We start from the raw sequence: 26,990 nt of genomic DNA, 5'->3' as shown, positions 1-26,990 counted from the left end.
AAACCAAACCAGAACATTCCATGATGTGTTCCTGAATTTTTATTAATTCCTTGCTTCCATCAAGATTTTTCTCTAAAGGCCACCAATGGCGACATCGCAGGCTTTTCTGCGACATGGGACCTTTAAAGGGACAGAACACTGCACTTAACTCTTTCCCTACCGCACCAATTGAGCATCGTTAGCCCGCTAACGATGACTTCGTGTGCAGATTTTGAACCCTTCTGCGTTGCTCACGGACACGCTATACTATCTAGTGCGTAGTCGGATAACTGAAATTTTGATTTTGATGCTGTTTACATTTTTTTCGCGAAGCAGCTATTTTTGAGCGTGCTCCGAACACGCGGCAGCGTCTCAATCGCATGCGAGAATGGCAGCATCCGCGTCGACGACGCACGCTTCGAAACGTCGCAAATCTGGCTACTACGCACTATTTATGATCGATTTTATCAATGTTCCAAGCAGAAGCGACTCTGAAGATGCTGCCAGTTATCGTAAGAATTCAGTTTTGACCCCGCTGCCGACGAAACCAGCCTGGAACACCAGCGGCCGCACTCCGGCCCGCTAAGAATGACTTCGCGAGCAAAGTTTGAACCTTTCCGCGTCGTTCACGGACACACTACACCACCTAGCGTGTAGTCGGGTAACTAAAGCTTAACACTTTATTGCTGTTTACATTTTTTCCCGCAATGAAGCCATTTTTTAACGCGCTCCGAGCACGCGGCAGAGGCGGATTCGCATGCGAGAATGGCGGCATCTGCATCGATGATGCGCACTTCGAAACGTGGCAAATCTGACGATTCTGCACTGTCTACGACCGATTTTATTGACGACCCAAGCAGCAGTGACTCTGAAGATGCTGCCTTGTCGTCAGAATTCAGTTCCGACCCCGATGACGATTGAAACCAGCCCAAAACATCGGCGGTCACAATTTGTTTGCCTGTTTTGCATGTGTCTGGGACCGCTCTGGATGTTTTGCTTGTGTTGTTGGTGTCATTTACCTCATTCCCAGGGTGTCAACGTCATTTGAGCTCAATATCTTGCCTCCCACAAAACAGGGAGTGGTGTTCTGCCCAAGAAGGGAACCGGGCTTCTGTTTTGGCATGGCGCTCTGCAGCGGCCCTCGTTGATTGCTCATTATGGATCGAGAACACTATTCAATACAGAACTTCTCTTTTTTCACAGGGAGTGGCCAATATAATGCTCTGCATTTTGCATATCTCGAAAAGTGCTTGAAATTGTTTTTGTTTGATTTATAAGTGCATTTTGTCAAGTTTTGTTCAATTTTTTTTCTAAAATTTGGTTTTTGGGAAACTATATTGTGTGTTAACCCACAACTTCATATTCAAAGTTGTATGCCTAAAAAGCGACTCTATTTTCGTGTATTGTAAAAAAATTTTAGACATGATAGTTTTAACAGAAAAAAAAAATCTACTGAAACCTACAGAAAACGGCCATTTTGCCCACGGTAGGGAAAGAGTTAAAGCGTCCAATTTTTTCCCCGCACTGGAAAGCGCCCTGTCACGAGTGGTTGATTCCGTAGCGGTTTTGTCAGAAACGCTGTAAAAAAACTTTACCAAGAATTTTTCGATTAGAGCATGCACCAGTTCTTATGTAGTCCGATGCTGGAAAACATGAGTAGCAACTGCGATGACGATTACATGCCGACAAAAGTATTGTACCAACAGCTAGTGCAAATCTCATCCGCCAGATAATAATTAGACATTCTTAGTACAGAGTTGCATCCATTTTAGTTTCTACACCTAAAGGTGGATTCACATGATGGACCGAATAGCGAAGCGGTCGGTCACGTGACCTCTGATCCGGGGTCCGCCCGTCCACAGAGAGCATTCACACGGTGGGAGAAAACAGCAGACGACAGAGCGGACTTACTCTTGCTCCCAGAGCAGTGCGCGAGAGGTGAGCCTTGTTCTGGCGCACTTTTATCGAGGGTAGCCTACTATGAACGATGTGTGGACGGTGGGTGAATGCGCGGGGTGCAGTGGCCTGCAGCTACTGCTGCTGCGCCGTTTTGCGAAAGTATTGTTGTGGTGACTGTTCCGCTCGATGTGGTATATACTACGCAGGCAGTTCTCTGCAGTGCAAGCAATCGCGCTTACTCTATGAGAGCTGCATGAACATGCTGCTTTCAATCCTTGGAAGATGACCATTCGGACTGCTGCCCTTATGCTCCCGGTACATACGTGCCAAATGCCAAAGCTTATGCAGCGTAACTGTAAGCGCACCAAAACGCTTGAGGAAAGCGATTAATACATTCAAGCGACTGCTCTGTGCAGCCACAAAACTCACGCATTCGGTATCACGCAGTGCAAGAGCCTGCCTCTAATTTCTGTGAAAACCCTGTACTGCGAATGAAGGCAAAAACAGGCTAGTTCGACTCCAAAATAGGAACGATTGCCGTCAGTCGTTTGAAGTCACTTCTCGCTTTCCTCCAGCGTTTTAGTGCAATGTATGTTAGGTTGTCTATGCTTGGGCACTGGGAGCATAGCTGGAAAGCGTTCCGCGAGAGAAATAAATAAATAAAAAATGTCTTGTCCGTGAAGGATCCGAATTGTGAAAAGGACTCGCGGCCTTATCGCGAATTGCTGCTTGCGGACTGAAGCGAAGCAGCGGAAATCACTGACGTAGGGCCACGTCACAGCGAATCGTGAGTGTGATTCGCGATTTGGTCCGCCGTGTGAATCAACCTTAAAGCTGTTATGGCACAGGAACGTAGTAATTAGACATTCTTAGTACAGAGTTGCATCCATTTCAGTTTCTACACCTAAAGCTGTTACGGCACAGGAACGTAGGCCTCATTGACAGAGGATTTAGTGGGTGGTTGTTGTCGGGTTTATTGGCGCATAAGCAGCTCAGGCTATCATGCGCCAAGCAAAAGCTTGTAAGTGGTGTATACTATTTATTCTATAGTTTCTTTAAAACATTTGCTCCTTTTAGAAAGCTAAAAACACATGATAGATCAACAAGTCCACTTTCACCTAAAATCAGAGCTGGATGGAAAGGAATGTGTTCATCGTAAAATCGGGTAAAATACTTTTTTCTTTGCATTTCAAATCTTCTGCATGAAAACAAAATGTGGTTTATGGTGAGTTGCTCTCTGCATTCTTCACAGAGGGGTTTGCTTTCTTTTCTCAACAAAAATTTGTGTGTCGTGTGTGTGGCCAATGCGGAGGTGGCATAATATCACTTCCATGAAGCGTTCCTGATGATGACATGATTTCCATTCCCCTAAAACTGGCTTCACCAACTGCAGTTTATTCTTTACCTCCCTACTCTATGATGACTGCCATTCTTCCTTTAATCTGTTGTGCACTAGCATCATGCAGTCTCTGTAGAAGATTTAGTGGGCCATGGTCACCACTTCAAAGGAATTTAAAACACTGTAGCAGCATCTAGTGAAAAACACTAAAAGCACATCATATGTGTGAAAGGAGAGTGTTTTTGTTGACAGGCACACCGGAGAGAGTGCAAAATGTAATAAAGGAAGGCAAGCGTTTTCAAAGAATAGAGAACTATGTGCACTTACGAAAACCAGTGACATTTTCCCGAGATGTGGTCATGTGAGTTACTATAGTGATAATTGCAGTTTCTCCACAAGCGGCCACTTCAGTCCTTTTCATGCAATTTTCAGTGCCAAAATAAAATTATAAATCCTCGTTCCTCGGATATTGTAGTGCTTGATCTATACTATACGAGGCAAGATCTTTCCCTTTCAAATTTCATTTCAAAATTTCATTACATATTTTGGTCAGTGTTCTGTCCCTTTAACACTGTTGCATTAATACCCTTAAAGGGTTATGTGGTCACGCAGTGCTCGACTGCTCCAATGAACCAAAATACATCATTCCTTTCACAACCCTGGTTAAAATTCTATGGTATAGTGCATGCATACAGAAACAGACATTAGACCAAACCAACAGACAGTATAATGACTTACATTTCTTCTAAAAGTTGAAGCACATGCTTGTGCTCAACAGCTTCGAGCCAAAGCTTTTTCAGTTCATCCCGTTTGCAGTGAAGAAGGGTCTTGCAAGTTGTCAGCTTTTCTTTGATACACTGCACTTTGCTGCGTGAAGCTGCAACAATAAAGTTTGGCTAACAGCATTACACAAGCTAACTTCAGAAAATACGCACGAAAGAAAAAACAAACAAAAAAAACCTTGCCTGATATTCTAGAAGAAATTTTACTGAAATCCTGCATCGCTCGAGTAAGATCCTCCTTGTTTTCTGCAAAAACACCCACAACTCCCAAAGTTAGTCTGCCATGAAATTGATACCACACCAACAGCGAAATTCAGCGTCACGCAAAGACTGCAGGGAAGATTAGAAAGTGTGCACAGGTAACGTTTGCGGGTCAACAATGCTGTACGAGGCAATTCATCCGCACTAAAAATATGAAAGAAAACACGCAAGACATTGGTAAGATCCCTGCTACTCACGTGCAACCAAGTCATCCAACTTCTGATCGCTACGTTTGAAGTCCTTCTCAAGTTTCGCTTTCTCACGATCACGATCGGCGCTGTTTTGGCTACCAAGGTTCAAGAAAAGGGCGGCGGAAACCGTATGAGACTCGCGCAATGCAGAAACATTCTGCAAATGGAACAAGCAACTTCATGCTATGAAGGAGCTCATAAATAATACGCACCTCGCAGAAAGCGATCTGATAACCGATATAAGCAGGCCATTCTGGAAGTAAACGAAGAAAAGGGCGTGTTACCAGTCTCCCGTATGACCCGGAGACCGCGTCTAGACCAAGAAAACTGCTAAGTAGACAGCTGGCAATATCACACACGCTTATCCTTGGTTTCTCTTGTTTACAGCACCATCGTGCACAGCAGTAAACACAGCACAGAGAATAAGAAACGCAGACAAGCTAAAACTAGACCCAGATCCGCCTATAGCGGTAAAAATGCCAGCCGCGATAAAAGGCAAGAACTCTTACAGAGTCTTTTGTCGTCTTAAACGTTCTCGGTGGCCGCACAGGACCACCCGATGAACTGACATAGTTTGCCATCTTCATATAAAGTAATTAAAGCAGAAACATGCAAGTTTGACGCTAGATTTTTGCCACAAGCACTCACGCCGCCGAACTCATCTTACGCCATTTTCGCGGCGGCTGTTTCAGCCGCTGCTAGGAAGCTAAAAAGAAATAATCTATATGTTTTTAAATCCCAAGTATTATAAAATATGTATACTTATAAAACACACCTAAGTAAATTAAGTGGAAGTTATAGCGTTTCTTGATTTATTTTCTGCATAACAATCGCCAAAGAAGACGTTTTGACAGATCTCACAACACCTTGCAAGGCCCACACCAAGGTCAATGTATAACTGGTCGCGCAACTTGGAAGAAAACGCGTGCAGCTGCCTACTGTCAGAGGCATCAACTCGATGATGAGGGCTCCTGCGAACTGTGAGGCAAATTACTAGCGCACAGAAAATAAGATCTGCCAGAACTCCAAAGAACTAGAAAGTAAACATAATATTCGCGCTCAGGAATGAATGCCGTTTTTGTTTCTTGCGTAAGAAAAAAACGTGTCACGTTTTTAATAATATTTTAACTTGTTTCTAACGGCCTCTCTCGGCCACTTATTATCCGCTGCGTAGTTGCCCAAAGCTCAGACATGGCTCAGACCAAAGCTTTTTTCATGCGCGGGATAGGTGCGTCATCGGCCCCGGTTCAACGTTCATCGTTGCGCGCTGCGTACAGAGTGGGTTATCTGTAACAAACAGTCAGTATTTTATTATGCTGGTTGTGGTAGAGCTTTACAGCAAGGCGAAGACTGTCTGTGCTCGATGAGAAACTGATTGCCGCTGCATGTGCGCATTTCCGGACGATGGGACAATGCTGCGTCACAGCTCGGCGGCTCGGCTCGGCCTCCCAGGCACGTCGCAAAAGTGGTGGCTTGTTTTACGGATACACGTCTGCATGAGCGGCGTATCGCTGCATGTTTTAATTGAACGGTGAAGGTGAGATTTTATTGCCCCCAAGATGCGTGTCGCATTGCTTCAAAACCTTCCGTTCCGCTCCCTTTGCTGCGTGTTTTGCTTACTGCGTCCTATTACCGCACCAACGTTCGCTGAACGTGCTTTAGCTGTTATTACAGTGATGTTCCTATTGTCAATGGGATCTTTCTCGTGAACATGTTAAATGCTTAAGTTGTAAATTTGTAACCTCACATTGACTCCTCTCAGTGGCAAATGAAGCGCGAGTAAAATATGAGAATCATGAACAGGGCAAGATTTATTGGAGCGAAGCTATATCGTAGATATTTTCACTTCTCAGACGCATTAACCTCTAAATACTAGTAATCCCAATTTGAATTGCTTACCTAAGCTCTTACAGGTTGGCGTTCTAGCGCAAGCGTTAGTTATTCCGTTCGTTTGTTTTTGTTGTTCTTTGACACTGATATGTATTGTTTGTTAGCAAGATTTTTTACCCTTTTATAATCTCACCGCGTCTCGTTAGGAGACCTACGCTGAGGTCATTTTGTTATCACGAGTATTTCATGAAGACCATGACGAATGAGCGGTGGTCGCTTTCCTACACTTAAAGATTTCATTGTCGTGAAGAGTCTATGTAAGTAATCGTGAATTAATAAAGCCTGGCTTTCTATGCAGCACAGCTTCACTCATTTATGCCCTTAGTGAAATGCCTCAAGCCATGTGATTCTATCCATGTGCTTGCCGAATTCACTTGAAGGCCCTTGTTCACAAATGTGCCCGAAGAAATAAGCCCCAGAATGCGTTTACATGACGCGCGACGAAAGATTAGGCTAACGACGACGGAGGCAGAACGATGCTATGATAAGGTGGTTAAAGATGCCGTAACATTTCAGTTAACGTAAAACTTGACAGTAGAAATCCATGTCAAGCAAAGTTGGCTGAACAGTTACGGTGTCCATTTTTCTGCCTTATCCGAGCATCGTTCTGCCTCCGTCGTTGTTGGCCTTGTTTTTCGTTCATAAGTTAAAAGACAATCAAATTCCCCGCCAAAAGTACATCACTGTGACGTCACAAGCAACGTCACGTGTTTGCTGTTCCTCACAGTTCGCAGGGGGCGCTGGGAAACTAAAGCCTCGCTCAGAGTCGACACGCAGGCTTCTATGGGAGTTACGCTACCATTTGTTCTTCTACCATGCCCACACTGCCCACACCTGCTAAAACAGAGGAAGGAAAAACTTACCTTCCTCCATGTATCAACGCAATATCAATGTTCTTTGTTCTTTTGAATAAAGTTCATTGCATCTGCATTGCATTGCAAAGCAGATATCTGGTTTAGTTGGTGTGAATACGTAGTTAACAAGAGTGCATGAACATAGGAAACATAGTACTTTTACGTTGTTGTGAGACCTGTCTCTGCCGTTAAGAACGCATTAAGAAAAGTGCAAACCTTTAAATACGCATTTAAATTGCAATATTATGAGCATAAAATAAAGTAACAGTAAAGGTTTTTACAATTTTTGATTAACTTGTATATTGCAAAGTAACGTAAGCGACGTAAGGAGCCATGGCTATGGCCTCAAGTCACCTTTGAGTCGCTCCAGGTCGCTGCGCCGCTGCTCCGAGCGAGTAGGTTGGCTTTTGGTCCGTGCCACTGGCTCGTCCGCTCCAGCTCGAGCAAAAGAGTGATCGAGAGGGGTTCCCCGGCCGAGCTTGCAAGCAGTGCCGGTCAAAATGGTTCTTGAAAGCACTGTGGTGTGGTGAGTAGGAGCGTGTGGTTTACTGTGGTCCTGAACCGAAGCGTCGTAGAGGCGTTCTTCAAAGGAACTCTGTGTGTAATTAGTGGCCGATGGCAGTCATTGAAGAGCTAACATGACTTGCATTACGTATGCAAGGCTTAGCTCTTTATTGACGTTGAGAAATATATTTTTTTGCGGTGTCTGAAAGTGCATCATAAATCTTCATTGTTTGACTTTTTTACAGCGTGGACAACAGCGAGTACATGCGCAATGGTGACTTCATACCCACGCGCTTACAAGCACAGCAAGAGGCTGTTAGTTTGGTGTGTCACTCGAAGACCCGATCAAATCCTGAGAATAATGTTGGCTTGCTGACACTAGCAAGGTAAGCGCATTTTCACATGCTACTATATTTTTGTCGCTGATGGGTATTTTCTTTCTCTGCTCTATTTGCCACAGTTCCGAAGTTTTGGCCACGCTTACCACTGATGTTGGGCGCTTACTTTCCAAGCTACATCAAGTGCAGCCGAAGGGAGACATAAATTTCCTGACTGCTATTCGGATCGCTCACGTAGGTTACTTCCCATTTTTTTCTCCAGTGTCAATCTATGAAATTTCACAGGGCGGCATCTGGCGTTACTGTAAGCCTGAATTGGTCATGCTGTTTACTTGCAGCTCGTGCTCAAGCACCGCCAGGGCAAGAACCACAAGATGCGCATCGTTGTTTTTGTCGGCAGCCCCATCGAGACCGATTCGAGAGAGGTGCCTTCGAGTGTGCCCTGTTTATGTCTTGAATTCTTACGTGGTTTCTTGCTTTCAGCTCACCAAACTTGCAAAACGTCTCAAGAAAGAAAAAGTTAATGTTGACATAGTGAACTTTGGAGAGGACGTAAGTGCTTGTTTTACTGTTCCTAATCGTGTAATGAATGTTGTTGCATTTTCTTTGCTTTCATTTCCCGGTCCAGAATATAAATACAGAGAAGTTGGCATCCTTCATCAACACACTGAATGGAAAAGACGGTAGTGGGTATGTTCTACTATTTTTGAAATATGGGGTATTGTGTGGCATTTCTGATTGGTTAACCTTTGAGGGTAAAGATATGGGTAGCATCTTGAAATTTGTTCTGTGAATTGGGACAGGCGTTCATTAGATGATCAGTAACAAGAGCTGTGAAGCTTGTGAGCATAGTTCGAAGGGTGATTGTGCTCATAGTAAAAAGCTTTGTTGTGATATTTCTTTAGTATTTAGATTAAGTGGCAACACCAGCTAAATCACCAGATTGCTTTCGGTCTCCTGGTAGTCATATATGCTAGATATAATGCAAGTTTTGGAGTAAGCTGGCAGCAGTGTGGTCACTATTTTGTAATTAAATTAGTGTTAACTGGTTGATTTGCTATACCAAAAAATGTACTGTTTGTTTTAAGCTGCTCATTGCATGGTTACCTGGCAGCTATATGCACTAGTTGTGGTATGGGCCCTTTTCAGACATAAGCAAAAGCATACTTCTGAGCATATTTCAGATCAGTTTTACTGAATACAAGCAAAAATTTAGTGTCTGGTCTGTTTTCAGAATTTTTTTTCTTCATGTTGCATGCTTCTACGTTCAAAAAATTGACCAACTTTATCGGGTGCGTGCGGACTAGAACGCATGGGTAATAAAATGCATACATAAAATAAAGAGTAATTATTCTGTAGTAAAGCATCGGAACCTGGGGGTTTATTTGGCCGTTGAGTATACACTGGCTTAGACCAGCGTCTCCTCTATTTTCAGTAGAGATGGCAGAGCTCTGAAAAAAAAACAAAAAAAAACAGGAAAGTTTGGAAATAAACTTTTCTCGTTTTTTTCCTGACGTATGGAAAGCAGGAAAAAAGCCATAATGTATGTTGCCCTTATAAAAGCTTGAAAATTAATGCTTATCTTTAGAATTGATAGACTGCTGCTTCTAAATAGAAATGAGCATTATTTGTTTGGTTATTTGTTTTTGATTGCACAATTTAGGCTTCGTTGAGAATCTGTCATGAATGCTGATTAATCTCCTGAAACATTTATTAATCTACTGAAATGCTGCATTTTTGTTTTCCTCTCTATACATTTCTTTTCATGTGATGCGTGATGTACAATGACGTGTGGAGTAATTGCTTCTTATTGTTTTGTTTTGCACATGAGAACGCGAGAGGTATGAAGACATCTTGGCTACATTGTTTTTCACTGTTTTGTTTTGCATATGCGAATATGGTTGCATAACAGCATTTTGAGTAAATTTTTAAGTCATCCACTGTACACGTGATCAACCTCGTATAGCACAATGCCACTTATGCAAGAAAGCAAAAATTGATTTTTAAAGGCAAAGAACAGCTGATATTCTGGTGTAACATTTGGCAACAGTACTTTTATTCTTTTTGCTCAAGCGACCATTAGCGACTCAAGGTCACTAATGGCAGAACATGGTGGCACTACAGGCAAAAACTGTGGTTGATAGAACCAATTGCAGACGTGCCCAATTTGCAGAGCATTTCTTTTGCTGCTGATCCGTAATTACCGTCACCTCATTCCCGGGAATAACTTTAAAAACAAGTATGAACGCCCTTTCCATTTTCAGATCTGTAAATGCTATGCAGTTAAATATGGCTTCACTGATAAAAATTTCCAGAGCACTGTGGAATCTACACTGCAGAAATGTGAAAGCCTAAGCGTTGCTGGTGCACACAGTTCATCAAGTTTGCGGTCATTATCAACTAAATGCACCGGCATTATCATTGCAAATGTCATCATTCTCATTATCACTAATTGGAGCGCCATTGTCATCGCTACTATCATCCTCACGGTAGACAAGGATAATTATGATGTACATATTATGATCCCAGGCATGGCGCAGTTGGTTAAAGCGCTCTGCTGGAGATCCAAGGGATGGAGGTTCGATTCCTGTCAGCGACAGGAGTTATTTATTTTTAACTATCTACCTCACGGTAGACAAGGAGAATTATGATGTGCATTTCACGATCTCGCAAACTCGTGGAACCTCGCGAAGATGTGTGACACTTCTCGTGGCTGGATGGACAGGGTCATGGCTGCGAGTATAAGCCATTAACACTTTACTGTCCGCGGGAAAAAGGATGGTTTTTGGATGGTGTCATTAATATTTCTTTTTCTTTAACCAAACCTGCTTGGTACAGGAGTGTCTAGTATCAAATTGTAGAGGAGGAATTCCTCTTTAAAATGGTATTAGCGACAATCAGGGGTGGAAAATCGCGCCATTCTGTGCCAATCTGACCTGTTGCGCCAAGCTGTGCCAGAACGGCAATTTACGCAATAATTAACCATCGAAAGTGTACAACGCCAAATTTAGCCGGTTATTATCTTCGGTTGAGCAACACTGAGTGCTCACCATACAAAAGCGTGCAGCCGCATTGGCATCCACAACAGTTGGTTCACTCAAAGTGTTTGTCATTAAGCTATTATCGCTGTAGCTTTTGCGAAAGGCAGATGGCACGAGCTTTTCTGAATTGAAATTAATAGCAGGTAATCGATTCCACTGCTGTTTGCAGTAGTTGTCATTTGTCTATTTTTCTTTCGTGAGCTCAAGCAAAAATCTTTGGAACCATTGCACCCCTAAATAATTCTGCTAAATGAGATACAGAATAAATTTCCATGTAGTTATTGGACTAAAGTAAATTCTTTTTGTTTAGACCCTCGTTAATTCGGAAGCTCAGATAATGAACTAGGAGTGCGGTCGCAGGGGACACGTACCAAAAGCGAATGGGATTAGCTGCGGCGCGATGGACGATTGCAGCTCTTCACTTGTGTCCAACAGTGTAGATGTCTCGCGGCAAACGCACCGGCATCCGGTGACAGGTTGAGGTACGACACACTCCACCAGCGATCACCCTCCCTGAACCTGATTTGCATGTAACTGTTGTGCCCGTGTACATTGTGTGCCGTGACAAGTATGACTACGATCATAAGTTTGCCATTTCCTAAATAAAGCTCAATCGCATGGTTTTGCATTCGCTTTGACTTCATGCCAACCTGCGACTGCCATTGGGCGTGCACATCGGAAGCTGCTCGGGGCGTTGCTGTTCTAACGCTTAAGTCTCGCGCGTGCATCCACATTCTGCTTCCAGCTGATCATGAGCAGTTTCACCGCATTGCGCGCTTCGCCGCAGTGCTTCACCATGCGCTCTGCAGTGAAGCATCCTCAAAACGTGAAGAGGCCGCTCTGTGCAGAGGTATCAATACAACCGAGTAGCACTGCGATAGGGTAGCTGTTACAATTTTGAAGCAGTCCTTCAACCTTCCTGGCAGTGTGCGTGGCTGAAGCAAAGCACTTGACGAAAGCGGGAATAACTGTCGTTTTTACTTGTGTTTCATCTCAAGTGCAGACAGCTGTCATGCAGGCAAAATTACTGTAACAACTGTTATTGGCATTTTTTTTTTCGATTCCATTCAATAACTCGAACTTTAGGCTAATTCGAACCTTTTTTTTCTAGTCTGTAGGAGCTCAAATTAAATACAGCTTTCTTTTGATGCGAGGAAAAATGCGCTTAGTAGCATTTAATGCCGTAACCATCTCCAAAGTGCTCCAAAATATGCACAAATATTCAAACATGCTTCGAAATCGAATTTTTGCTACTCTAAAGCTGATCCAAAAGGCTATAGAGGCTGCTTCCACCCCTGGACAATGAATAAGTGGTGAAAAAACCGTCAGCAAAAAATTGTAGTTAAAAATCGCACACAAAAGCATCAAAGTTTCTTGACACATATAAAACAAAAAATTAAAGAGCACTGCAGAATCTGCATTGGGGTAATGCGAAAGCACTGATGTGGCTGTTTGTTGCTTCTAGTTGCTTAATTCACTTCTTATTTACCCATTTTAGTCTCGTACTTTCAAATTGCGTGCCAATTTCTTCCTATGCCCTTTTTCGGCTCTACTTCCAGGTTGCGCGACGTCACATTAATTCACTTCTTGTTTACCCATTTTAGTCTTTGGTACATTCAACTTGCGCGCCAATCCTTTCCTATGCCCTTTTTCGGCTCTCCTTCCGGTTGCGTGATGTCACGTCCTTGACGTCACCCTAATTGACTGACTTAATTAACTATTTTAGTCTTTGGTACTTTCGAATTGCACTCAATTCCTTCCTATGTCCTTTTTTGCCTCGACTACAGGTTGCGTGATGGCACCTTGACTGATTTAATTAACTATTTAGTATTTGACACATCTTAACGTCACCCTAATTACTGAGTTAACTATTTTAGTATTTGATACATGCAAATGTGGCCCCAAGCCATTGATTGACTAATGAGACCATTTTGCCTTTACTTTTACACTTTCTGCCTCTAATTAATTACCTAATTAACCTATCGGCCTAATTATTTTTTCGGGCACAACATTACGTCACCCTCTATCGATTGACGCCACTCAATAACTTCTACCGCTTCTCAATTACTCACAACTGCTGCAGACACGATTTTCCAGACAGAACTCTGTGAACATAGCAAAGTAATGCTGTCACATTAAAAATTTTCAAAATATAGATTTTTTACAACAGGGACAAATGCAACATTGCAGCAAATTCTAGCTTTCTGTGTGCAGTATTCGCCCAGTAAAAGAAAGAAAACAGTAGTCTAGGTCGACCCCTGGCTGTCCTCTAGCGGAAAACACTACTCCCTGCACTGCCGACTGCAAGTAATACTACCCAGAAGACGTCACCATGCAGATAACAGTTGTGACCTTCCGAACAGTGATCTCTTCCGATCGGCGCATAGCAAATGTAGAGTTTTTTGGGGGTGAACACGAAACTTATCGAGGCATGGCTGTCGACGCATGGCTGTCGAGCAGCGCTCATTGTGTCGTCCTCTAATCTTGTGCTCCCGTCCACGTTCCGCGCTGTTACCTCAAGATAGTTTCACTGTCAGTGCTAAAGTCTGAAGAGCTGAATTCATCTTCTGAGTCATCACTGCCACTGTTCGCATCAAAAAACGAGCTCTCCGATGCATCAACTTCCGCGAAACCGCGCCGTTTCCGCCATGATGTAAACAAGGAGCGCCGATCACCTGACTCCGGAGACCATCTGGATGGGCCCGATATGGCAGCAGGAGCGCGCGACGCCATGATGCAAATAAGGAACGCCCATCACCCGACTCCGGAGGCCATCTGGATGGCGTGGCCCAGCAGCAAAAATAAAATCAAAAACAAAACTGAAAGAAGGGTTCCTCTATTTCCCATTGGATGACGCCACTTGTCAAGGAGCGCGATCAATAGCGGGCTATCGATAAGAATAGGCTTGGACAGGAAAGTGTTAAAGGCTTTCGCCTTAAAATTTAAATGCATACAAAATGAAGGCATCAAAACCTGTGCACCCGTGACATCTCTGCAGACGTCCAATTAGTGTGCCGGTGGATTGAACTCAGCTGCAGCGGCGGCGAAACTCCCTAAACAGAAAAGGGAAACCGTGGGTAACCCCTCCTGAGAATACATAACCTTTTCAAATCTGTAGCTGATCACAATGGCTTATCTTGCACAGTGGAACTATAAAGGTTTACACAGAAATTATACCGGCATCATAGACCTACTCAAAACAATGGCACCAACACCTCTTTGCCTTCAAGAAATAAACCTTTGGCCACAGTGTGCTAATATCCTTAAAATATCTCTTTCCGAACAGATAGTGTCCAGACTAGGAGACTGTCGGGAGGCGTCGCCAGAATAACAAAGCAACCCTTCCAGAAAAATACCGCTGAAATGTAACCTTCAAGCAGTTACTGTAAATATAGGCCATTTAGCACTAACAATATGCTTAGTGTACATGCCACTACACCTCACAGTTAAGTCCATGATTTAGAAGAGCTGATTGAACAGTTACCGGAGCGATATGTGACTGTTTGGGATCATAAAGGAACACTGCAGCACATTTTGCAAAAATCTGGCTTTCAGCAGAAACCGACAGTGTTTCATGCTGCAAACTCGAATATCAGATTGAAATCGGGCAGAAAAAATGCAGAAATAGCCTTTTTCCAGCAGAAATACGCAGCCCACGGGACGAGGCTCACCGCAAGCCGCTCCGCCGCCTTTGATTAGCCAAGACTTCGCGCGACGACATTTTGAGGACCGGGGAAGCTGCCGATGCGGCTTCGTCGTTGCGCTGCGTGCCGATCACAGCTCTCTGCGGCTCTGTGAAAGTCACAATGGCATGCCATTTCCACTCGAATGACCATCGGGTTTTTCACCGCATGTATCTGTACCAGATGCGCCCACAAACGATGCAGCACTTCCGTTGTGGGTTGCCTAGGCTTTGCATGAAATCTTGCTATGATATAGAGTAAGGCATTTTGAAAAGTAATGTGTGTCATTATCAGCAGAATCTACATGCCCCATAGCGAAACCTCAGCGCGCATATTCCTGAGAAGGAAGCGCAGTGAACAAAGGCACTAGCCGGCTACTTCCGTCTCAGGCCTCCCGCCCCGCCAGGAAAGTCGTGAAAAAAGGGCCTAAGGCATGTGCACCAGATCCTGTTTTGAGTGCCAGGCTTCGTACCTTGAAGAAATTATAGTGAAAGTGAAAGGGCGAAGCAGTACACAGCTGCCACCAGCCAAATGAACTGTAAGCGTAGCGCTGTTGCCGAGCTCTGCGATGCATGTGAGGCATTGACGGAGCTATTGTGCTGGAGACCAAGGCAAACGCACAGAATGCTGCTTGAGTCATGGGACATTTAGCAGGCATAGAGAACCTCTCCCTTTTGTCATACGCTCACGATATAAGATTGGTGGATTTATGGCTGACGTACATGGAAAGCCAATCTGCAGCTCCATCCACCGCACCCATACCTTCACGAGGAAACAGTGTTCTGAAATGTTTTCTTACAAGAGCTTCGTTGATTTCATTTCTAATTTCATTTGCATCCATAAACAAGACAGAACTATGCAAAATGACGAGGTAGCAACGGGTGCAAAATCACTAGGCCATATATGAACAACTTCGATTATTGCTTGCTTGGACGCATCAAAGAAAACCTCGCTCAGTGTGCTCCATACTTGAATGCGCCCATACTCAGCTGAGTGGTACATGCCTTATCTTCTAATAACGCTCCCCTAGATGTCCTATGAACATATCAGGCACGTTCCTCAAAGCCATCCCAACCTAGTTGCGACACAACTCTCCTTATTCACCTGCTCGTTTGCAAAGGATCATCAGCGCTTGTGGCTGATGAGTTGTCTGATGTTCAGCAAAGAAGGCGCTGCGCAAAAAAAAAAAAAGAGACACTCAAATACAACCACGTGCTGATGCTATCTGCCTGTCCCACCGCGAGATTGCACTCCGTGAAGACATCACAGTCGATGCTAAACGCGACGGTTCATATACGAATGAGACCTGAATATTCACAAAGTAATGGAACTGCAGTCAGAAGTACAAGCCGTGCCTCCCTTTTCTTCCTTTAATAAATGCGGTTCTAAGGAATGGTGACTGGCACGACCCTATTGTGCAAGGCAATGGAAGGAACAGCATCCTGGTTCAGCCATGCCTTTTTGACAAAGCACTATAGAAATCACATTAGGAACAAACTGCATGTAGTTAGTCACGAAAATGCTTCGAGTAGAATGTTTCCTTTAGTCTGCTTGGATTTATCTCTTGTCAACAGCGCCCCATTGCTCCGCTAGCATTTTACATTGCAAGAAACGATGGAAGACGACCTCGTCGCGGCCACAGCTGCTCGTGCATCCGAACACATGCAAAGCAGTGCTGTATCAGTCACACAGCACTAAGTTGACATGTTTTGTTGTCCGCAGCGCACGCAAGACAAACAGCGCACGCTGAAAGCTCCCTCGGGTGGCTCTGAATGCCTCTGGATCCTCAGAAAGTGACGTCACAACGGACGGAGAAAGAATTTTCTTTCTGCTTTCCTCTTCTGTAGCAGTCGCGAGAGGTGCAGGAGATTTAAATTGCGCGCTTTCAGTTGGCGATTGCGCAGGTGTTTTATGCATAATCGAAAAAATAATTTTACAGACATGATCGATGAACAAATAATTTTACTTCAAAAATATAGCGTATTAGCACATTTGAAGACCGCCGCAGTGTCCCTTTAACCATTGGGCAGATCATCAGACAGGCGGGGGAAAAGTTAAAAAAGTTAAGTTTTTTCAGCGCGCAGGTCTGAAAGCGTCGCAAGCGAACCGCTGTGTACTGAAGTAGCTAACTCTTATTGTAAATGTCTTTTCAAATGCTCTTATTAGCTTTTGAATGCAGCGAGTTGGGCCATTGGAGGAACTTCGCTAGCAGCACGGCAAACCAACCCTGCACTGAGCTCTGTAAAAAGCTTCGCATTCCGGCATGTCTTGCTCCCTTTGCAAAAAAACTCCGATTGACTGGTGCCTCTGTTATCTATTTTTAGTGTTACACGCACGCCAAAAGAGAAACGTGCGTTCGGCATCACTGCGAACGAACTGCGTGGTGATGACGTGAAGGTTGGAATTGTCTGCTGAAAGCAAACGATGGAGGGAGGTTGCAAGGTCATGTGACCATCACGCTGCTTCCTGTCAGAGCGGAAGCCAAGACCTGTCGGCAAGTAGTCCGAGACTGGTAAATCGAATTTACCCATTGAGTCCTTTTTACCATGGCCGGACTAGCCGGACTGAATGCGCTTGGGGCTGCTATAGTGCTTATCTTCTAGAGCACTGTAGCGCTGCATTCGGTTCGGCCGTGCTTTTGCCACCTTCGGCAGGGGCGATGGCAGCGTCATCGAGGCGTGGCTTGCTTCCAATCGTGAAGAAAAAGAGCCTCGCGACGGCTTGCGAGTTTTCCGCGCTCGAATTCAAGGCTGCAGTTGGGCAAAGCACGCGCTCTGCGAGAACACGGGAAATCGGCCGACTGTTGGTTTGGCTGCACTTAGGTGGATGTCAGTAATTACTCCCTTATGACGGCTATTGGCTGCTGCGCCAGCTGACGCGATGGTTTTCGCTGGCTCTCTTTGTTGGCTGTCTTCTTACTACGTTTGTTCTGTTTGCCTTTCACCATTTTTGCGATCGCCATATTAGGATCTCTCGTCGTGTCCTCTGAACAGTTTCGTGCAACATGTCAAGTGTTGCATGATCGCTCACGATGCTTTGAGATGCGATACGAGTTCAGTGCACGGAAGCAAAGGCTGACCACATGGCGAAGCACGCCGCCGCCGACTGCGTCGACACCAGCAGCGTTCTAGCATCTGTTACAGTGGAACTTAGAAAATAAGGAAATTTAGAAAAGGGGCCTTGTCTTGCCCTGTGATTCCTATCCAGAAATTACCACAACGAATTTCAAAATGCCAACACATTCTGCAAATTTGCCAGGCCTGGACCCATGTGACCCATATAATGTACTCCTTTAACTTGAGAACCAGCGTGCACAGCTTTATGAAACTTAGTTGTTCAAATGTCCATGCTATGATCCTAACTTAGAAGTTTCATTCAAGTATCTCGACAAAAAAAAAAGTTAACATTCTCTCGACCTTCTAGGGCAGTTTTCTCGGGATCACTTTTTTGCCTAGTGTGGTTGCTTAGGACAGCCGTATCTCGGGAACCGCTTATATTTTCATAAGGTTTCTTTTATTCTATACTTGAATAAATTTCTGAGGGCAAGGCAATTTCATTTTTTTGAGACATTGTGTCTGGAATTAATGACAAACAATTAAAATTTGGTTAATGCAGGTCTTATTAATAATACTGATTTTGGGGCTGGGCCAGAATTTTTCAGCGAGTAAATTTGGAGAAAGAGAATTGTCTTGCCTTGGGGTAACTATCAAGGAATGACTGTAATGAATTTCACAGTGCCAGCATGGTTTGCAAATTCTGCACGCCTGTCCTAAGGAACCTATGTAAATAATTTTGATATACTCCTTTAACTTGAGAACCAATGAGCCCAACTCCATGAAACTTGACAGTTCTTCAAATGTTTGTACTATGAGCCTACCATGAAAATTTCATTCAAATATCTCAAGAAATAAAAACGTTGGTGCTCAAGAGTAGCCTCCCACCTTAAACCCCATAAACCAAACCATCGTTCTCTGGTTCACTCAGTTAAACTATAGGTCAGTAGTATATGGCTCAGCCAGATCATCCTACTTAAAATGACTAGATCCAGTCCATAATCTTTGTTTGCAGTTATCATCCGGTGCTAATAGGACATCACCAATAGCCAGCCTTTATGTAGAAACAACCTTCCTTAGAAGATAAAGAATGGCAGTAACTTTTGCATACATCCTCAAAATCCGCTCTCACCCTAAACATCTTTGTCACTTCGTAGTCACAAAATGCCCATCCAGAATTCTCTTCAGTGACAAGCCCTGTACAATAAAGTCATTCCTCCTACGTTTTAAAGAAAAATGATAGGACGTGGACTTAATAAATGAAATGGCAACTGTTGCTCCAAGGCATGATCCACTGCCACCGTGGTGCACCCTCCCCAATGTTTGTGACTTTACACTGACAGTTTCAGGCAACACACACACCGCACGAGCTCATATTGCAAGAATACATGGCACTAAAGGAAAAATATAGGAATTACACTGTATTTTATACAGATGGCTCAAAAATTAAAGACTGCCGGAAATGCGATAGTGCAAGACGAAACGGAAAAATTAATAAGACTGCCTCAGTGCATATCAGTTTTTACAGCAGAATGTTATGCAGTTTGTATTGCTGTGGAGCAGATAAAGAAAGCATCATTAAAATCATTATTTACACAGATTCATTAAGTGTGCTCACAGCATTAACTTGTAGCAATACTGTTGAGCCACTTATAGGAAACATAGTACATAACATAGTAAAAGTCATGGCACAAGAACAGTCCATAAAATTCTGCTGGGTCACCATTCACATTGGGATTAGGGATGATGAGAGAGCAGATGGATGCACTGCACAAACTAGAACCATGGAAGACTTGAACAGGCCATACAGGGATTGTGTGAAATAAGTGCGCAGCTAACTAAGAACCAGTGGCAGGCTGCATGGGAAAGTGAAGCAACCACCTGTGCTCTTAACAAACCATTGCTAGGGGAATGGAAATCATGGAATGGAATGCTTCATCGAAGTAGTCTTGTGTTGTCTAACTACAAAGCACAAACATTTTACGCACAATTTTTTACTTACAAAGAAAGATGAACCTTTATGTTAATACTGTGGTGAGGAGCTCACTGTAAACCACATTTTAATTACATGTACAAAACTTTGAAAGCCTAAGGAAAAATATTTTACAGTCGGCACATCCCATTGTGTCCAGTATTGCTTTTAGAACATGCATTTGTTCATTTTTCATATGTTGTAGCATTTCTCAAGAAAACCAATTTTTTATGCCAACTATAATTACACTGCGACATGCCCACAATTTTTCTTCTTATACCAGTAGTGTTCGTAGTGGCAAGGAGTGAGTTACAGGCAACACGAGTATACTCTGGAGTAGCAGGGAATGTGCATGTGGTAGCTCACGTGGCAGTGAAAGGGTTCAGGTTATGTTTGCAGTTTCTATACTTGGTTGCTGGTTTTTCCTGTGTTTGTGCACTAGTCGGCTCGATACTTGGCTGTGCGATTGGATGAAAAATGAGATTTGTGATGAAAGTGGCCTGTGTGATGGAATATCCGGCATTGTTATTGTTCTCTTGTTTCTTAAAAAATTGAAAAGGCGCTTGTAATGTAGTGCAGTTACGCATGGTTGTACCTAATCATATCTCAGCAGTTATTTGTTTATGGGGTACACTTGCTAGACTTAGCAATGTGCTTGGGTGATTTTTGCAGATCCCACCTGGTGACAGTGCCTCCAGGTCACCAGACACACCTTTCTGATGCATTAATCAGCTCACCGGTGATTCAGGGAGAAGATGGCACAGGTGGCATTGGATTGGGAGTGGGCGGCTTTGAATTTGGTGTCGATCCAAATGAGGATCCAGAGCTGGCCTTGGTAAGTGCCGGTGTTCAAGTTGCATGCACCTAGCAAAATTTGCCTGATTTGAGTTTCAGTATAGCTAAATGGCCATGGTAAGTTGGCTAGGCTGCGGCTTAATGTGCTGTGCTAAGGTTTTTATATGCCAGTGGGATGACAAAGGTATGTGTCAAACACCTTTTTGACATCTGCTTTTGTCCTCGTGTTTGTATAACAACTGCCATCAATTTCACTTAGTTCATTTCTTCTTTCAGTTTTTGTGGCATATGAAGTCATAAATGGCCATTCTTTTCTGCAGTAGGAAAACACCAGATGCGTGCAAAAAGGGTAAAAAGCTAGATGGCATAGTTCCTGAGGAGGAAACGAATTTATGTTTACAGTTAGCTTGGTAGCTGACTTTTCAAGGTAGTGTGTATGTGTCAGGTCATTGGATGGGGTCGTCCGGTGGCCTGTCAGTCTTGAAATTTTATCCCTGCTTCTTTAGCTTTAACAACATGTGACTTTCAGTGAGGTAGCTATGTTGACTTTAGCAGTGACGTTCAGCGACCATGACTAACTGTAGCTGAAGGGGAGGCATACTTGTCTTGTTGAGCACTTGTTTGTGTATTAAGAACGTGCCAATTGTACAATGTAATGCATTTTGATAGTGCAAGTTCATTTGTTGCTGCCTGTTTTTAAGTGTGAGCACAGCCTGCTGCAAACTATTTCAAGCAAGGATGATGGCCTATTCAGGCCTAAAATTTGCAATGAAAGAAAAGGTCAGTCTTGGAAATAGCATTTTCAACATCTGTAGCTTATTTTCTAACAATCTATGAAGGTTTCTTTTGTTGGATCAAAAATCCTCCTTTTGTGCGGGGATGCGCCACTATGTGAGAGCTTGTAAAAAACAACTGGATAGAGTGCATCGAGCAAAGGCTGCCATATAATTGTTACGAAGAAAAGGAGTACAGTGGAAAATGACCACAAGACATTTGACTGACGAATGTGCGGTTTGTGCAGGTTTGTGATAAAAATGGATGGGAAAAGAAAAGAAAGAATCAGATTGTTCAGTCGGGCACTAAGGGCACGACTGACATTTAAAGAACTTTATAGGAATATGAACAGGAGCGGCCACTTAAGGAGAACTGGAGATTTGGCACTTAAGGCAAAGCCTAAGCCCTCACGTACCACACAGCTCAGTGGGAAACCTTCGGACCAGGTCTTCTAAAGAAAAGCATACATGCAACAATAAAGCATGGAGAAAGGTACAGATCACTGGACTGGAGCGTGCATTGGGTTGCAGGCAATCAGCATGCCAACTGAGAGTTGAGTGCAGGTCTGTGTCTGCTTGAGTTGCATTAAAATGAAATAGAATCAATAATTGGAGATGTCATACACAGTGTAGTAACAGCTGATACACAAGGGCAGATAAGAAAGTTCTGCTGGGTCCCTAGCCACTTGGGAATCCGTGGGAATATGAAAGGTGATGAATGTGCTGTACTTGCCCGTAGCACCGTAATGAAACAGATCACACTTGGGTCTGGCGCCCGGGCAAAGCCTCGGGCAGGACAACCCCTGCTGCAAGCAGGGACAGCGAAAGCTGCCCAGCAGGCAGTGAAACAGGGCCCGCCAGCTTCTCATCTGGCACACACGAGGTTTCTTCTTTACAGGAGAAGCCTGAATCGCGTACTTCCGCAACTGCGCTGCGGACCCTCCAGGGCTTTTAACAGTCAATGGACGTCGCTGCTAGTTTGCCTCCACTGCAGTGGCAGCATAACTGTCTAAAAAAAGTGAAATCCATACCTGCCAGGTCTCCCGAATTATCCGGGAGACTCCCAAATCTTGATGCATTTGTACGATTGTACGACCAAAACAGAAATATCCCGGAAACGCTTCCACACTTGGCCAAATCCTTTTTCTAGTCTGGCCACATAGCTCCAAGCCTATCTACCGCTTGACACCGCTTGACATCGTGATCAGTGAAAGGTCTAAAAAACATAGTCGGCCAAGCGCAGTAGCTAAAACTGCCAGAACTACTTTCACTTTGCTGTTTGAGACTGTAGCGCCACTACCGCTTGGGGCGGTTCAGGCGTGGTGCTAAGGTCAGGTTTTGTCTAAAGTTCCAATGGCTTAATTTCTGCCTTTAATGTTTTTACACTAACACCGGTTTTTGCTTAGGCAACTTCAGTGTTTACTTGTGTTCTTTGTTACCTTCGGCAGCTCAGTTGCATGGTCTAGTGCAGTTTCCAAGAGGCGTGCGTTGTGTGTTGTTTAGTGCCGCGTTAACGTAGTCTTCGGCCGTGGCGCTAAGCAAAGAGCGCAAGAAATATCTTCAGGTCTTCCCTAGGCAGTATACTGCTGAGTTTGGATGTATTGTGCCGTCTCGGGAAAAGCGAGTATCATGTGTTTTGCACAGTTTGCAATTGTGACATCAGCATCTCGCACAGTGGCAGAACGGACTTGGCTACACACATTTCGTCGAAGAAGCACTCAAGCAACCTTCAGTGCCAAGACAAGCAACAGCGTCTCCAAGATTTATTCGGTGCACAAGACGACAGCGATGTCATCCGTGCGGAGTGCTTGTTTACCTATTCCTTGTTGGAGCATAACGTCCCGCTGAGCGCCTTTGAGCACGTGGGACCTCTGTTACGCAAAATGTTCCCAAAGTCTGACGTTGCGAAGCGCTACGCATGTTCTAGAACCAAGACGACAGCTATTGTCGCTGAAATGGCGTGGTCACGCACAAGAGAGCACGGTGAGTGCCCTGAAAAAGAGTGTGTTTTCAGTTGCCGTGGATGGCAGTAACGACAGCCAAGTGCAGCTGTACCCGATCGTGGTTACGTATTTTGTTGAAGAATTGGGCGTGATCGATAGCAATCTTCTTGCGCTGAGCAGCCTAGAGGGCCAGTCATCTGGGCACAATATCGCCAGATTGCTGATAGATACTCTGAATTCCTTGGACATACCATTGTCTAACTGCATAGCTTTTGGCTCTGACAATGCCAACGTCATGCTAGGAAAGAAAAATGGCGTAGCGGCAGAGCTGACTGAATATTATTATAATTGGCTCTCTGTGCCATTTAATCAACATTGCAGCAGAAAAAGCGGCGTGTTGTCTCCCAGTGAAGGTGGACAAAGTTCTCGTAGATATTATTTTTTATTTGGAAAAAAAGTGCAGAAAGAAAAGCTGCCCTTAAGCATTTCTAAGGAATGCATAATGTTGAGTACCGAAAAATTCTGAAGTACGCGCCAACCCGATGGCTGTTGCTTGGGAAATGCCTGGAAAGGTTAATGAATCAATGAGGACCTCTGTTGAGTTTTTTCCTTCATGAGGTGAAAAAAGAAGCCGCGAGTGCGCAATTTTTGTCATACTACCAAATTGCAAAGACTCCAGTGGTGTTGGTGCAAAGTACAGAACTGGAACACATGCGGTGCAAATTGAAGAGAAAGGAGGCAGCAGGTGCTGCACCAGTGGCAGTGAAAAAGGCTAAGGCCACTGATATGGTGGACCAGAGCAGACCACCATGCATAACACGTGAAGAGAGGCTGTTTCAGCTTTTGAGCTCTGACCTCAAGAAAGCGTGCTGTCTTTTTTTGAATAACACCATTCCTGTCTTTGAGGCATTAAACTGTCGGCTGCAGTCTCAAGCTCCTGAAATACACGCATTGCAATCTTTTACTTTTTGGGCTTCTTGAAGGCCTTCTTTCAAGGTTTGTGCAGCCACGCCTTCTAAAGGAACACAAGGACCTACTTACAGGTGATTACCATGACAAGGATGGACAGAAGGATGATGATGACATTGTGGGGGGACTGGAAGCCAAACGCATTGTTCAGAAACTCAAGCCAAGTGAACAAGAACAATTTTATGAAGCTGTTCGGAAGTACATGATCGCTGCCTGCGATTACATTCGCCTCAAATTCCTTCTGGCTGACAATGCAGTAATTAATTCTGGAGTTGCAGATCTGAAATCCATCGATACTATGTCCTTTCAGAATGGGCTTTTCTTTGTGGAGCAGTTTCTGGTCTTACTGCCACTAAAGCTGCAAGAGTCGAAAGATCAAGCTTTGAATTCTCTGGAGATGGAATTTGTCAAACTTCAGGCGTTTGACACTCCCCAAGATGTGCTGCAAGAGGAATGTGCTGACAGGCAGTGGAGCGCCATCTCCCAGCTGAAAGGCGCAGATGGGCAAAAGAAATTTAGCCGTATCTCAGCAGTAATGCTTGGAATCCTCTGTATACCACACAGCAATGCTGAATGTGAGAGGCAGTTCAGTATTGTAAAAAAAAAAATCGCACCCAGTTCAGATCATTCATGTCCAACACAACCCTCGGTCACATTCTTTTGGCTAAATGTCGCAGGGGCGAACACTGTTATTCTCGGCAGTACTCCAAGAAATTTCTGAAAAGGGCAGCATCTGCCACATAGCAGATTCCCCAACAGTGAGCAGTGATGTGGCACGTCAGTGGTTTTCAAACAAAAACCACCCAATTCCCGCTGTTTTGAACCAAATAAAAACAACTCATTCAGTATAAATGACTAGTAACTCTTTCATTCCCCCTCCTCCCCGGTCCGATATCTCCCTAATGCCTTTTCTGTGAACCTGGCAGGTATGGAAATCAAATAACGGGACTGGGCAAAAAAATATTTCCATCAACACTGCCTCAGAGTTCAACTTAAGAGTGCTTCCTACGGGAGCTTCAAGCAGCGCCATCTGCTTCATGGGTTTTGCACTACTATTTCGAGTTAGTCACTTTTGCTGTATTTGATATATTTCTTCATTCTATTAGTTATTGAACTTCATGAATATGTGCATCATAACTCACCGAATCGTTTGAAACCAATCGAAACCCTCTGCAACAAACAGTTCGGCCATAATAGCCGCCTGAAGCTCCTCTGAATGTACGGTTTAGGGGAGGAAAAACCGTCGGTGTGAATCCCACTCATATTTTGGGCTTCATCTCAATCAGTAATTTTATCCTCTGGAATATGCCAGGTCACTTGACATCACTTCAGACATTCTGCTTCAAATGGGAAAACATCCTTTCCAGTACCCAAGCAATGCCATCTACTATGTGGATTGGGGGCAGATATTGCGAATTGCGCACACATTTGCTCTATCTGGAACATTTATTCATTACATCGGTTATTACATCATATAAACCATAGAGCTAATACACAAACTCTAGAGGGAAAGCTGAGCAGGGAAACGCACTTCCCACTGGTTTGCCGCCATCATCAAACTCATCATTGTGGTCGGCACAGTTTTTGCTCACTGCGTCTAAAATGAATAAAGGCTTGAACAAAAGTTTTAAAAACCGGTGCAGATAACACAACTATAGGAAATTTTTATTCATTGTTTTCAAGTTTCAAGCATATTATATGATCTTTCAGGCACCTTCTTGGTCGTAAAGGAATGATGTAGAACGATTGGAAACCATATTTGCGAGCAGACATAGCAGATCAACAGTAAACACACAATAGTGAATGAAGGCTTTGGGAACAGTGTCATCTACACCGATTCGTTGAGTGTACTAATGGATTTAAATCGCAGAAATGCTGCTATGCCTCTACTTGGTGACATAATACATAATGTAAAAATGATCTCAACACAAGGGCATAACATAGTGTTCTGTTGGGCCCCAAGTCACGTAGGCATTGACAGGAATGAAAGAGCAGAAAAATGTGCTACACTTGCCCACAACAAATTGAGTCAGAAAATAAACATACCACATAGAGATTGCTTGAAATTAATAAAACATAAACAGATGGATAAATGGCAGTTGAGATGGAACAACCAAGAAAATAATAAGTTGCACCTCTAAAGCCTGTACTAGGAGAATGGAAATCGAACACTCATCAACGTTTTATGGAAGTGATAGTATGCTGTCTTCGTATTGGACATATGCATCTTACACATAACTTTCTACTAATGAAACATAACAAACCGACCTGTAAAGAATGCAGTTAGATATTCACTGTAAACCACATTCTAATTACATGCTGAAAACTTGAGGCACTACGGAGAAAACATTTTACTATATTTTACAATCATACCATCCCGTTCCACCTTACCTTACTTTTAGGAGAAAGAGCACTTGTAGACCTAGCATCTGTTTTTAGTTTCCTAGAAGAAGGAAACTTTTTAAACAAACTATAGATATCTAACATATCCATTTCCTTTTTTGCAACCAAAACATACATTAACATTGCTCTTGGCGCATGATAGCCTTAGTTGCTTATGCGCCATAAAAACCAACACAACACACGAGCATCCTTTGACATTTATTGTATGCAGCACTAACCATCCCGGATAGACCAAGAATTGCTGAGGAATTCATCACTTTCTTTTTTTAATATACTGTGGTCATTGTCTTGCGCCAAGCAAATTTCTGACGTGTTTTCAGG

General features: G+C 43.7%; 2 protein-coding genes across 5 annotated transcripts in view; one reads left to right on the top strand and one right to left on the bottom strand.

The window, feature by feature from the left end:
* The window catches only part of Sec8 (exocyst complex component secretory 8), a 96,970-nt gene extending 89,623 nt beyond the window's left edge, over window positions 1–7,347 (bottom strand). For 2 of the 3 annotated variants that reach the window (XM_084591417.1, XM_084591418.1), the window contains exons 1-5: window positions 4,961–5,138; window positions 4,664–4,704; window positions 4,458–4,546; window positions 4,183–4,245; window positions 3,956–4,094 (exon numbers count right to left, since the gene is read on the bottom strand). In XM_084591417.1, the coding sequence (XP_084447543.1) occupies window positions 3,956–4,094; window positions 4,183–4,245; window positions 4,458–4,546; window positions 4,664–4,704; window positions 4,961–5,038 (410 nt within the window). In that variant the 5' untranslated portion in view covers window positions 5,039–5,138. Of the gene's footprint in view, window positions 1–3,955; window positions 4,095–4,182; window positions 4,246–4,457; window positions 4,547–4,663; window positions 4,705–4,960; window positions 5,139–7,204 lie in introns of those variants that run through there. The other variant, XM_084591419.1, reaches the window with a different exon arrangement.
* A 214-nt stretch (window positions 7,348–7,561) lies between these two features.
* Rpn10 (regulatory particle non-ATPase 10) overlaps window positions 7,562–26,990 on the top strand; it is a 36,425-nt gene continuing 16,996 nt past the window's right edge. For both annotated transcript variants that reach the window (XM_084591421.1, XM_084591422.1), the window contains exons 1-7: window positions 7,562–7,721; window positions 7,945–8,085; window positions 8,160–8,271; window positions 8,376–8,462; window positions 8,521–8,589; window positions 8,666–8,727; window positions 20,459–20,621. In XM_084591421.1, the coding sequence (XP_084447547.1) occupies window positions 7,696–7,721; window positions 7,945–8,085; window positions 8,160–8,271; window positions 8,376–8,462; window positions 8,521–8,589; window positions 8,666–8,727; window positions 20,459–20,621 (660 nt within the window). In that variant the 5' untranslated portion in view covers window positions 7,562–7,695. The remainder of the gene's footprint in view (window positions 7,722–7,944; window positions 8,086–8,159; window positions 8,272–8,375; window positions 8,463–8,520; window positions 8,590–8,665; window positions 8,728–20,458; window positions 20,622–26,990) is intronic.

This window comes from Amblyomma maculatum, chromosome 1, assembly GCF_055883805.1.
Source record: "Amblyomma maculatum isolate TAMU_Amacu chromosome 1, ASM5588380v1, whole genome shotgun sequence".
NCBI classification, from domain to species: Eukaryota; Metazoa; Arthropoda; class Arachnida; order Ixodida; family Ixodidae; genus Amblyomma; species Amblyomma maculatum.
The sequence above is the reverse complement of the archived record's forward strand: the minus strand, read 5'-3'. Positions and strand labels throughout refer to the sequence as shown.